The sequence below is a fragment of the Natator depressus genome, chromosome 10 (assembly GCF_965152275.1).
Source record: "Natator depressus isolate rNatDep1 chromosome 10, rNatDep2.hap1, whole genome shotgun sequence".
NCBI classification, from domain to species: Eukaryota; Metazoa; Chordata; order Testudines; family Cheloniidae; genus Natator; species Natator depressus.
This window is the reverse complement of record NC_134243.1, coordinates 19,578,823-19,590,708: the sequence shown is the minus strand read 5'-3', so window position 1 is coordinate 19,590,708 and position 11,886 is coordinate 19,578,823. Positions and strand designations below refer to the sequence as shown.

The window sequence follows — 11,886 nt, the reverse complement described above, 5'->3', positions numbered from 1 at the left end:
CTGTGCTCACCGGCAACGGGGAGGCGGAGCGAAAATGGCGCTTGTCTCAACGTTCCATCGCTGCGCCTTGAGCCACTCAGGGTGCGTGGCAGCTGGAGCGTTCCGAAGCGTGGGGGGTTTTGAATGGGAGAAAGTGGCTCTCTGGGGCGGGACGGAGAGATGTTGTCCACTGAGCCTGGGGTGGAGCTAGTTTCTGCCCTTGAGTTTGGGCAGGTGGGAGGAGTGTTTGTTGCGGTGGATTTAGCCGTGTGTGTGTGTGTGTGTGTGGGTGTGTGTGTGTGGGTGGGTGGGTGGGTGGGTGGGGAAGGGAAGGAAGCCCTTCGCATAAATCCCCAAGTTTTGGCTGCATTATATGAGTTTGTCATTAATCGCTTTGGCTGACAAAGAAATATACAACGATCTATTTCCTTCTGACCTCTTCGGGGGGCGGACCCTCTGCGGGGTTCAGTGGGGGAACTGGAAGGAAAGGAAGCCTAGCTACTCTTTGAGGAAGAAGAGAAAGCTATGCGAAAGGGAAGGCCCTTTTGGGGTGGAGGAAAGCATATGCAGAGAGGAAAAGTTCTGGAGGTCTTATTTTTAAATAATACACTTGATTATATATGCATCATGTTACTCATGGTGATTATATGCCTTTAGTGACTAACTATTCACTTTGTCTTCTCAAATAAATTGGTTAGTCTCTAAGGTGCCACAAGTACTCCTTTTCTTTTTGCGAATACAGACTAACACGGCTGCAACTCTGAAATTTGTCTTCTCAGTTACCTTTTATTTTTATTTATTTATTTATTTTTTTAATGTTCTCTACCTGGGGAGTCTGTCCACATATATAGTCTTTGGTGTCTCTGTAGAGCCTGGGTTCTCAAACTTCATTGCAGTATGACTCTCTCCTGACAACAAAAATTACTACATGACCCCAGGAGGGACCAAAGCCTGAGTCTGGCCGAGCCCCCCTGCCTCAGGAGGGGTGGGGCAAAGCTCAAGCCCCACCACCCTGGGCAGGACCGAAGCCCCAGGACTGCCTGGAACCTGAGCCCTGCCACCCGGAACTGAAGCCCTTTGGCTTTGGCCCCGGGCTTCGACCCTGGGCCCTAGCAAATCTAAGTCAGCCCTGGTGACCCCATTAAAATGGGGTTGGTACTAACTTTGGGGTCCTGACCCACAGTTTGAGAACTGCTGCTGTAGAGCAGTGGTTCTCAACCATGGGTCTGGGGGGCTGTGAGCAGGTTTCAGGGCAGCCTCCAAGCACGACCAGTGTTTGGCTTTCTACCCTGGGCCCCAGCAAGTCTAAGGCCCACGGCACGGGGTTGAAGCCTGGGGCCCTGAGCAGCTTAGCTTCATGGTGACCCCTGTGGCATGGGGCCCTGGGCAGTTGCCCTGCTTACTACCCCTTAATGCTGGCCCTGGCTTTTATATATGCAGAAAACCAGTTATTGTGGCATAGGTGGGCTGTGGAGTTTTTAATAGAATGTTTGGGGGGCCTCAGAAAGAAAAAAGTTGAGAACGCCTGCTGTAGAGGGTCTGCCTACTCAGGCCCTGGTCTTATGATTGGATTCAAGGTTGTTAGTAAAATCATATATAAAAATGATGAATATTATTGGAACAAATATAAGCAGGGACTTGCAACTATAGATTATCCCTACCATGGAAACTTTCATTTTGGCCTCCCCCTGCCTTTTTTTTTTTTTTTTGTAATTGTATGGGGTGTCAATATTTTTCCTTATAAACATGGTACTGCTAGGAAGTGGATGATCTTTGCTTTTTAATTGTACCCCTTTATATTCTGTGATAAAAGGATGCTCTCTGTACTTAGGCTCACAATAAAAATGAGATTTTAAAAAACATAAAAAGGACCTGTGAAAGTGGATGTTGTGAAATGTTGAAATCACTGGGACTCTGTGTGCATGTAGAGTTCTGTTTGGTTCTCCATGCAGGATTGGGGGTGTGTGTGTGTGTGTGTGTGTAAAATGTGAAAGCAACTCAATCAGTATGGATAAATAACCTGGATTTGCTGAGATCTAAATAGATCAGTCTGCTTTTGGTTATGTGGGAACATGACTCCTTTATTTACAGTGTTTATTTTCTAAGTGTGTTGTTAAAGCAAAACATTTGTATTACACAACTGTTTTTGAACCCTAGGGGTAAATCCAAACTGCCAGGGATGATTTAGCAATACCTTGAAAGGGAAGATCTCCACTAGCAGCAGCAAAATCACTTGAACCGTCCCTCTTTAATATGGTGGTAAAATTTCATCAACTTGTTCCTGATAGTTACAAAGAGCACCTTCTCTATCATATTGAATTTATGCCTGATGTAAATAAATGGAGTTGCCCCATGGATGAAATTGGTCCCTTGTTTAACATGCATAGCAAGTTGGAAATCCTTGCTTTTCCCTTTGTTTGTCTAATACTTCCACCATGTGCATTTTTATAGATTACCCCTTAATTTACAGCAGATGCACTGGCACTCTTCTCCTCCCTCCCCTCAGTACTCTCTCCTGGTCTCTCTGCCATTGATTTTTATCATTTTTTAGAAAATCTTTGAATTCAAAATAGAACTTTTTTTTTCTGGTACCCCAAAGGCTATTTAATTTCTGTGTAATTTTGTGGTTTCTTTTGTATGTATTATCTTTCTGCAAAGCAGGTATAACCAGCTGCTGATGTACAAGTGTTTTATGAAATCCAAGTTGAAGTCCACACTGGGCTTCCCTGTAGTTCAGGATTTTGCTTTTGTATTTTTGCACTGCTTGAGTACACATTTGACCTTTTCAGTGGTTTTTTTTTTCTTTTTTCTTTTTCCCCTTTCCCCTTCATGATTTTAGTCTTTGGAATTCTATAATGCCTGTCTCTGAACTCCCCCCCCTTCGTTATGGCAAAGTGCTCTGTATTTTTGGGGCAATGGTTCATTTTGGTGATGTGGTGTAGCCTATTTTGTTCAAAGTTTCTGTGGTGAATGAAGTGTATAGAAGTTTAATTTAGAGCCAGATCCAACTCCTGCTAAATCCAGCAGGACTTTCATTTTCTCTTGATGCTTTTACATCTTTTATTGCCACTCATGTTGCAATACTAATCAGCCCCATAGACTTTTAAAATAATATTTAGTATACATTCTCTGTTATATTCCATTATATGTAGATGGGTTGGTTTAGATGCCATCTTCGCTAAAGTTGGTACTGTCTGACAGTGAAATCTCAAGAATGCAAGCGGGTATAATTCTCAACAAATTATTTAACAATGACATAGATTTACACCTACTTGCATTCTTGAAATCCCACTGTGTCAGACTTTACCAATTTAAGCAAGATGGCATCTAAACAGCCCATCCAAATATCTGAAAGCTGTATGGAAATACTTAAATTACACAGGAAAAAACAGATTTCAGAGTAGCAGCCGTGTTAGTCTGTATTCGCAAAAAGAAAAGGAGTACTTGTGGCACCTTAGAGACTAACCAATTTATCTGAGCATAAGCTTTCGTGAGCTACAGCTCACTTCATCGGATGCATTCCGATGAAGTGAGCTGTAGCTCACGAAAGCTTATGCTCAGATAAATTGGTTAGTCTCTAAGGTGCCATAAGTACTCCTTTTATTTTACAGGAAAAAACAATAATTAATTTATCAAGAAACAAAATCAGAATAAGTATAGTACTAAACTAACTTTCCTCAGATGTAGTAATAAAGAATCCAACTGCTGTAGGTTATTTAGCAGTACTGCAAAAAAGAATCCATCTATTTTGTCAAATTAGCTTGAAATTATGAGACCTATCAACCTGAATGCTCTCCCACCAAATACGATAGCACACCTGTTCCAGTTGAGAGGCTGGTGGAACAATGTACTGTCAATGTCTGTGGGGTTTTTTTATTAAATGTTTTGGATAAACTTTAGAACAACAAGAATACCATCAACTCTGGTCATTATCATTGGTATAATGACAGCCTGATGGTTCAAGGCAAATGGTCTTCATAAAATACTTTGGATCTTGAACCTGGGCTTTGAAATTAAGTTTTGTGTAAAAACAATGGGGAGTCCTTGTGGCACCTTAGAGATTAACAAATTTATTTGGGCATAAGCTTTCATGGGCTAAAACCCACTTCATCAGATGCATGGAGTGAAAAATACAGTAAGCAGAATATATATTATAGCACCTGAAAAGATGGGAGTTGCCTTACCAAGTGGGGCGTCAGTACTAACGAGCCAATTCAATTAAGGTGGAAGTGGCCTATTCTCAACAGGGGTGAATATCAAGGGAGGTTTCAGAGTAACAGCCGTGTTAGTCTGTATTCGCAAAAAGAAAAGGAGGACTTGTGGCACCTTAGAGACTAACCAATTTATTTGAGCATGAGCTTTCGTGAGCTACAGCTCACTTCATCGGATGCATTACTTTTGTAGTGCTAATGAGGCCAGTGCAATCAAGGTGGCCCATTTCCAACAGTTGACAAGAAGGTGTGAGTATTTTTGTAGTGATGTAAGTTTTGTGTGGGCATCTTTGCATTTATGTTGTCTGGAGAGAAAGATGAGGAAAAGACAGATTAGGTATTGTCTTTCCACTTCTGACTTCATACTAGGTTTCCCTTCCCTCTGCTTGGAAATGCCTTGCTCCTAGTAAGGCATCTCCCTCTTCGTTGGAAGACCTGTCATGTCCATGAAGCATTCTGGCTATATCACCCTCTTGTTTGTCTGTCCTGCAATGTATTGCCTTATATTGTACCCACATGTGCCTTTTGATTGTAACCTCTTCAGAAGAAGGACTATTATCTTTTCAGCATATTTTACCTATTTTACAGTGCTATTAAAAATAATAAATTACAAACTCCAGAACCTCAGTGTTTTCAACTTAATCCTTAGTAGTTGTCAGTATTATTAAGGTGTATATCCTTCGTGGGGCAGCCACCACAGAGGACACATCTAAAACCATTGTAGTAGGGGGTCGTAGTACATATACACATTAAGTACTACTCTGTGCCCATTTTTTTTGGATATGGGTCATGGTAGACATGGAAGGGTTAAACAACTTCCAACTAGTTTTTAATATCTTAAAGAAAGAACAGGATGCATGAAATCTGATTTAGAAATATTTAATTATACTAAGTCCGTCAAAAGTTAATATTTAAACATTCGATTGTGGTGTGAATGGACCATTCTAGTTTTATTGTGTAAAGTGAATAAAGAACAATTACAAGTATAATGAGCTATGTAAATTCTGCCATTTGACTCTGCTGTGAAGGAGAGCTACATATCCTGGCTTCTACTAGAGTCTGTCAGTAGTTCTTCTGCCTTGAACAGCAGTAGGTGTGATAGATCACTGTGTACTGAATGCATACTCTCAGCCCTCCTGAGGTGGAGAGCTTGTGTGTGTGCGTGCGTGCGGGTCGGTCCATCTTGACCTTCAAACACGTTGTGTGGGACAGTAGTATTCCATTGTCTGTCTGTGGTTATACACTACATCTCTATTTCCCCCGAAGGGTTTTGGAGCTATCTAAGTATAAGACAAGTAAGGGGAAACCAAGATATGGTATGTGGTGCTGTTGGAGAATACAAAGATTTCTGATTAACTCCACTTGTATTACCTGTAGTTAATCTGTGTTTTTACACAATCTTATTTAGCTTAACTATATAAGACATTACAAGGAAAATTAAATGCAGGTTGATTATGGGACCTACAAAATAAATATTTCCAAATATTGATTGCTTAATCACAGTAGTGTAGTATGTATGCTTATCACCCTTTCCTGCTGGGTATAGTGCCATCGCTGCACAGGGATATTTTGCACTACATGTGCTATAGACTGTACACATTATCAGTTGAACACTGATACCGTGCCTAAGAGATACTGTCTGAGCCCTACACCAGCTCTGCATATCAGATGTGTTTCATATAGTTGCTGGCTGTATAGTGTACATAAGGTAGCGAAGAAAAGTGGCCATATAGTGTGTGCTGTTCTACATGTTATGTACTCAAACATCTTCAGTGTTGCTCATATCTTCTTGCATTCACTATTAAAAACATGGTAACTACAGCACTTGCTTGCACTGAACGTTTGGAAATGTATGTGCATATAGCTGTGTTTTAGGCCAGTATTTGGTCTGTTTTGAAAAAAGTGAGGTATATGAACTACACTGGTTCATGCAGGGCCTGATCTAAATCCTGACCAAGCCCCTAGAAAGACTTCCCCTAACTTCAGTGGGAAGTGGCCTAGGCCCTTAATTTACTCCTCCCAATAGTTCTGTTTCTCTCAACTGAAAATAGGGAGCACCAGCATCCTCTGACCCACTAGCTCAGGGTAGATCATCAGCAAATGCTCTGCAGCCCTCCACTGCGCACAGTTAGAGAACTTGTTACACTGCACTTATAGTATGTCATCTACATAAATGTAATGTGCACCATGGGCCCTATAGCAGTGTAGAGTAGGTTACACTAGGGCAGAGGTGGGCAAACTACAGCCCGCCGGCCACGTCGGGCCTACCAGACCATTTAATCTGGCCCTCAGCTCCTGCCGGGGAGCAGGGTTGGGGGTTTGCCCCACTCCGCATGGCTCCCAGGAAGCAACCGGTGTGACACCCTCCCCCTGCCCCAGCTCCTACGTAGAACACAGATGCATGGCCAGGTGGCTCTATGCATTGCCCTGTCCACAGGCGCTGCCCCTACAGCTCCCATTGGCCACGGTTCCTGGAGCTGTGGGGGTGGTGCCTGCAGCTGGGGCAGCGCGCTGAGTCGCCTGGCTATGCCTCGGAGCCAGAGGGGGGGGACTTGCTTCTGGGAGCTGCTTGTGGTAAGCACCACCCAGAGCCTGCACCCTGAGTCTGCCCCGCACCCCATCCCCTGCTACAGCCCTGATCCCAGACCAGAGCCCTCTCTTGTACCCCAAGCCCCTCAGCCCCACCCCAGAGCTCAACCCCCAGCCAGAGCCTCCTCCCCCCCGTGCCCCAACAGTCTGCCCCATCCCTAACCCCATCCCCCCCGCCCTCTAAACCCATTGGTTGCAGCCTGGAGCACTTTCCTGCATCCCAAACCTCTCATCCCTAGCCCCACCCCAGAGCATGCACGCAACCCAGAGCCCCCTCCCACACGCCCATCCCAATTTTGTGAGCACTCCTGGCCCCTCATACAACTTCCATACCCCGCTGTGGCCCTCAGGCCAAAACGTTTGCCCCCACCCCTGCACTAGGAGCTGTGCCCCATGGGGGGGGTAGTAATGACGTGACGCCCCCTAATGCCTATCGAGTCAAGGCTGCGTGGATCATTGCACTTCCCGGAGGCATTAAATCGCTTGACGCTGTGGCTGGGCGGTGCCTGGGCGGTGCCTAGGCAGGGCCGGCCCGCGAGAAACCGCACCCTGTGGAACGCGTGCGCACTGCACCCACCGGGCATGGACAGCGGGCTCCGGCAGACAGCCCCCGCATCCCCGTGACCTAGGAGCCAATCAGGGAGCCCGGCAGCGGCTCTCCCGGCCGCCTTTCCCCACTTCCCTGCAGGCGCCGCCGCCGCTGCCGGCTGGGGAGGGAGAGCGTGGAGTGGGGGCAGCCTTCGCCGTCGCCGCGCGCCATGGCGATCCAGGGCTTGTGCAGCGCGGGCGGCTCGGAGCCCTTCTGGGTAAGAGCGGCGCGGGGTTGGCGGCTGCGTTTCCCCTGCCGCCGCGTGCTCCGCGGCTCTCGCACGCCGCCTGGCTGGGGTCCCCACGGGGAAGCAGGGCTAGGGTCTTCCTGGAAGGGATGCAGCCTTTCCCCGGGTCAGGCCCTCTCTGGGAGGGTGCAGCCCCCTCTTCCCCTGCAGGAAGGGAGTGCCGGGAGCGGGGTAGCAGGGCCCCAGAGGGAACAGGTGCAGGGCCCTTGGTCTGAGGAAGGGGTAGAGTCTCTCCCGTCCATCCAGGGGAAGCGCCAGGGTACCAAGAGCTTGGCTGACGCCTGTTAGTTCTCTCGCCCTGTCAGTAGTTATGTAAAGGGTGGTGGTGGTGGTGGTGGTGGGGATGATGGGCTGGGAAATGGGTTTGTGACTGATTAGTGTGGAGGCTGTGCCTTTCTTGGTGGTGTAGGACTGTCTCCTAAACGTATTTACTCACTGCAAGATCTTGATAATTGCACCCAGGCTAAGCTTGGTTTCAGTTTAGGTAGCTCCGAGGTGAAAACGGGCAGCTCTGGCCCCATGAGGGGGTGGCGAGTCGTGCAATTGTATGGTACAGGCTGCTTTACAGGCAGAGGGTGAGAATGCATCACCTACATAAGGCTTATAGACTAACAAGCCCACAACTAAAGAGATCGTGAAGCCCACAGCAGATGTTTATTGAGTAACAAACAGAGCTGCCTGTTCTGTGCTATGGCAGTTGTGACACCTGTTAAGAGAAAAAGTGCTTTTAATTGTTTTCTGTCTCATCAAGGTTAGATTGTGTATGTTCAGTAAATAAATTAGTATGGGTGGCTCTTTGTTGTGGTCTCTCAAAAGTTAATTAGCAAAGGTTCTTCTATCTTTATTGTTGTGGTTTTTGTGCCCCAAACTCTGATTCTCCTTCCACTTCTCTGTAAGCTACAATCTTATGTTGAACTGCACTTTGTATCTGGATATTTGAGTAGTTAGGACATGGGCTACATTCTGGTTGTCCAAATCATGTAGTGGAATGTGGTTTTCTTACACTATGGTTGGTTGCATGGTTCTCTGCTTTGTATTGTTTTTTAAATATTAATATTCTGGTAGCAAGTCAGAATCGGGACTCCATTGTGCTAAATGCCGTACAAACACTTATATGTACATGGTCGCTGCTCTTAAAGCTGTTGTTAATGAATTTTTCTCTGGTTTTGCTTTCATTTGGTCTCTTTAATAAGACAGGTAAGCTCACTTGCCTTGTCACCTTGAATGTAATGTAAACAAAGCAACCTTGGGTGTGAATAGAGGTTTATGGGAATGTTCCCCTTTATACCTGAGATGAAAAAAAACATTTGCTTTGTGGGTCAAGTGGAGCCCTAATCCTGAATGGGGCTTTCACTTGCTACTGCAAATATAGAATCCTAGTTTCTAGTGACACTTGAACCTGTCCTTTCTATGATTCCAACTTACGTGGTATCTTGTAGACTCGATAAGTATTCAAGGTACTAGCCACAAAACAGAGTGGTGGATACATGTGGTCATTGTAATAACTGTTTCCTGCTTTGGTCAGATAGACCACAGCTTTGAATTCTCACGTTTTCAGTTACTTCAGTCATATAAGTAGATATAACTGACATGCTTTTTGTTGAAGGTTTGTAAATAGTTAAGGGTTTACTCGTGCTGGAGCTTGTAATTCATTGTGCGTTTGCAAGTTGGGAACTTGCCTTGCTTACTGAAAAACAGTTCTTGTGCAAGCTGGAGCAGTTGTTAAACCAACCTGCTTGAAGTGAGGTAGAGTTCCTGGGAAGATACATCTTTCTGAAGTAGTAATCTGTGTTACTCATCAGGTTATAAGGGTAAGATTAATGATTGCTGAAAATGTTACCGGTTTGCATTAAGTGCATTGGATTGTTTGTAGATGAGTTCAGAGGACTTTCTCTGGGTTGACTTGTAGTAGCTATTGAGCACTTGCTTTATTTCTACTTTTCCTGAAATTTTTGAGAGGTATTAAAATTGTGAGGGGGGCTTGAAAAATCCATTCTCCCGTGGCAGATAGGAGGCTTTCCCTGGCTTTTCCTTTCTGCAAAACATAAGTTTTCATTTTTAAAAAAAGTCTCCAGTCCTTATGGTTGTGAAGGTCACTTCCCAAATGTGAGCCACTTGTGTACAATGCAGTATGTAGGTATGGGGTATATCTTGATAAATATGAAGACATACCACTTCAGTGCCTTTTCTGCAGCTTTATAGATTTCCATTGCCGCAGAGAGGGAGCTATGAGAGGGGTTGAGTAGCAGAGACTCAACACCCCATGCCCTTGTAGCAGCTAGGAGGCTACTTTTCATATTGGCCTTTGGCTGTTGCCGTGCTTTGTTATTGCTATTGCTCCGGCTATTGGGCGTCTGGTAAAATTTCCAAGCCCAATGCATGAATTTGGTCAGAAAGGGTGGGAAAGAGACTGACGGGTATAAATTGGAGAAGTGAAGTACAATATATAGAGAACGTGCAAAGGAGGCGGTAGAATGGACAATGTAGGAAAATAAAGGAAGAGAGAAGTGGGAATGCAGGGAGTGAATATGAAAGAAGAAAACAGTGAAGGAAAAATATATTGACGATTAAAGCAAAGAGAAGAAGAGAAATATAACAAAAGCAAGATATATTAGTAAGTAGGGATGGTTGAATAGAACTGAAAAAAAATCCATTAATTTCACATATCTGCCAAATAATATTTAGACATATAATAAGCTGATTGGCTACTTCAAGAGAGAATTTGTAAGATAAGTAATTCAACAATACTTATGAAATTTATTTGTTTGTTCTCTAGTGGTGGTTATCTTGCTCAATAGGTGTTCAAAAACTATTCAGCAAATGTTATCTATGAGTATTGGTGACATTCAACAAATATCTTGTTTTGTTTCTCAGCTATCCAAACATTGTTGCATTAGAAAAAGTTTATTGACAATATTACAGTTAAGCATATACGGAATAAACAGCACGCAACTGTTTTAATTAAGTAGCAGGAGATGTGGTATGGTGGCAAAGCAAGGGAGTAGGTTTGGCGGTGTATATATTTCCCTCCACCTATTATATTTGAGCAAATATATGTTGGGTACATTTTTAGAGTTTGTTGCCTGATTCAGTTTGAAATAGGCACGTGCATACAGTGTGTGAACTCCTTCTTTTTTCTTTTTCAGGTTTCTAACTACCTGTTGACTTTTCTCGTAACTTAAAATATCACAAATGCAAAATGAATAATTCAGTTATAGAGCTTATTTTCAAGATTGATATGCCTTTGTATCACTTTTTACTAATTAGTTGGGTAACGCGCAATCGCTTTGAGGATTTCAGACTCCCATTGTTCTTGGGTTTGTTCCAAAGCATGAGTACTAGGACAAATTCTTTCTGCTTGATCTAAGCTGTGATCTGGTGGCCTTAATTAAAAAGGTAAAGGTTGCGATCATATTCTTTTTAGAGTTAATTTACAGTCCTTCTAAAATTAATATGGATTGATTAATGAATAATAAATTATGAATAGTCAATTTTTTTGTGAATAAAGGCAGATTTCTTTATTGCTAAACTCTGCCGTTAGTATGTTTATTTGGTGAGAATTCTGTCCTTATTGTGAAATCCCTGACTTGAAAAATATGTGCAGTCTTTTCGATATTTTTCAGAAAATACAATTGCCTGTAGGGAAAGGTTGATTCTTAGGGGCTGACCGTTAGAAAGAAGCCTACTGGAATAGAATTTGTAGATCAGATAATTTTAGGAATCCACCCCTCTCCCCCCCCCAAAAAAAATTTATAGGTCACATCCTTTCTGTTTGAAAGCTCTGGTAAAACATGAGCCCTGTTTGTGCACTTGTTTGTTGTGAAACAATTTGTCGCATCTTTTCTTCAATTACGTCAGGGGGTGAAAACTGAAATCAGGTTAGGAGACCAAGTGAGTCATGCCCCCTTTACAAATACATTGCTTCACAAAGAAACAAAAGATCTGTAATATATTTTTAAATAACATCTTTGTTCCATAAAATATAAAAAAGAATGCATCTGATGAAGTGAGCTGTAGCTCATGAAAGCTTATGCTCAAATAAATTTGTTAGTCTCTAAGGTGCCACAAGTACTCCTTTTCTTTTTGCGGATACAGACTAACACAGCTGCTACTCTGAAACCTATAAAAAAAGTAGTAGTTTAAAATGTCCCGTCTTTCATACAAACAATTAGTAATAGCGATTCTAATTCTAAAGTATTTCGAACTGTATACGGAAAATCATACTTTTCTGAAATGTAGCCACTTCTTGGGAAGAGGCTGTAAGTCACTAG

At 43.5% G+C, this 11,886-nt stretch overlaps 1 protein-coding gene across 3 annotated transcripts in view; it reads left to right on the top strand.

Annotated features, from left to right (window-relative positions):
* Positions 1–7,460: 7,460 nt before the first annotated feature.
* LOC141994903 (multidrug resistance-associated protein 1) overlaps positions 7,461–11,886 on the top strand; it is a 97,244-nt gene continuing 92,818 nt past the window's right edge. For all 3 annotated transcript variants that reach the window (XM_074965399.1, XM_074965396.1, XM_074965398.1), the window contains exon 1: positions 7,461–7,585. In XM_074965399.1, the coding sequence (XP_074821500.1) occupies positions 7,538–7,585 (48 nt within the window). In that variant the 5' untranslated portion in view covers positions 7,461–7,537. The remainder of the gene's footprint in view (positions 7,586–11,886) is intronic.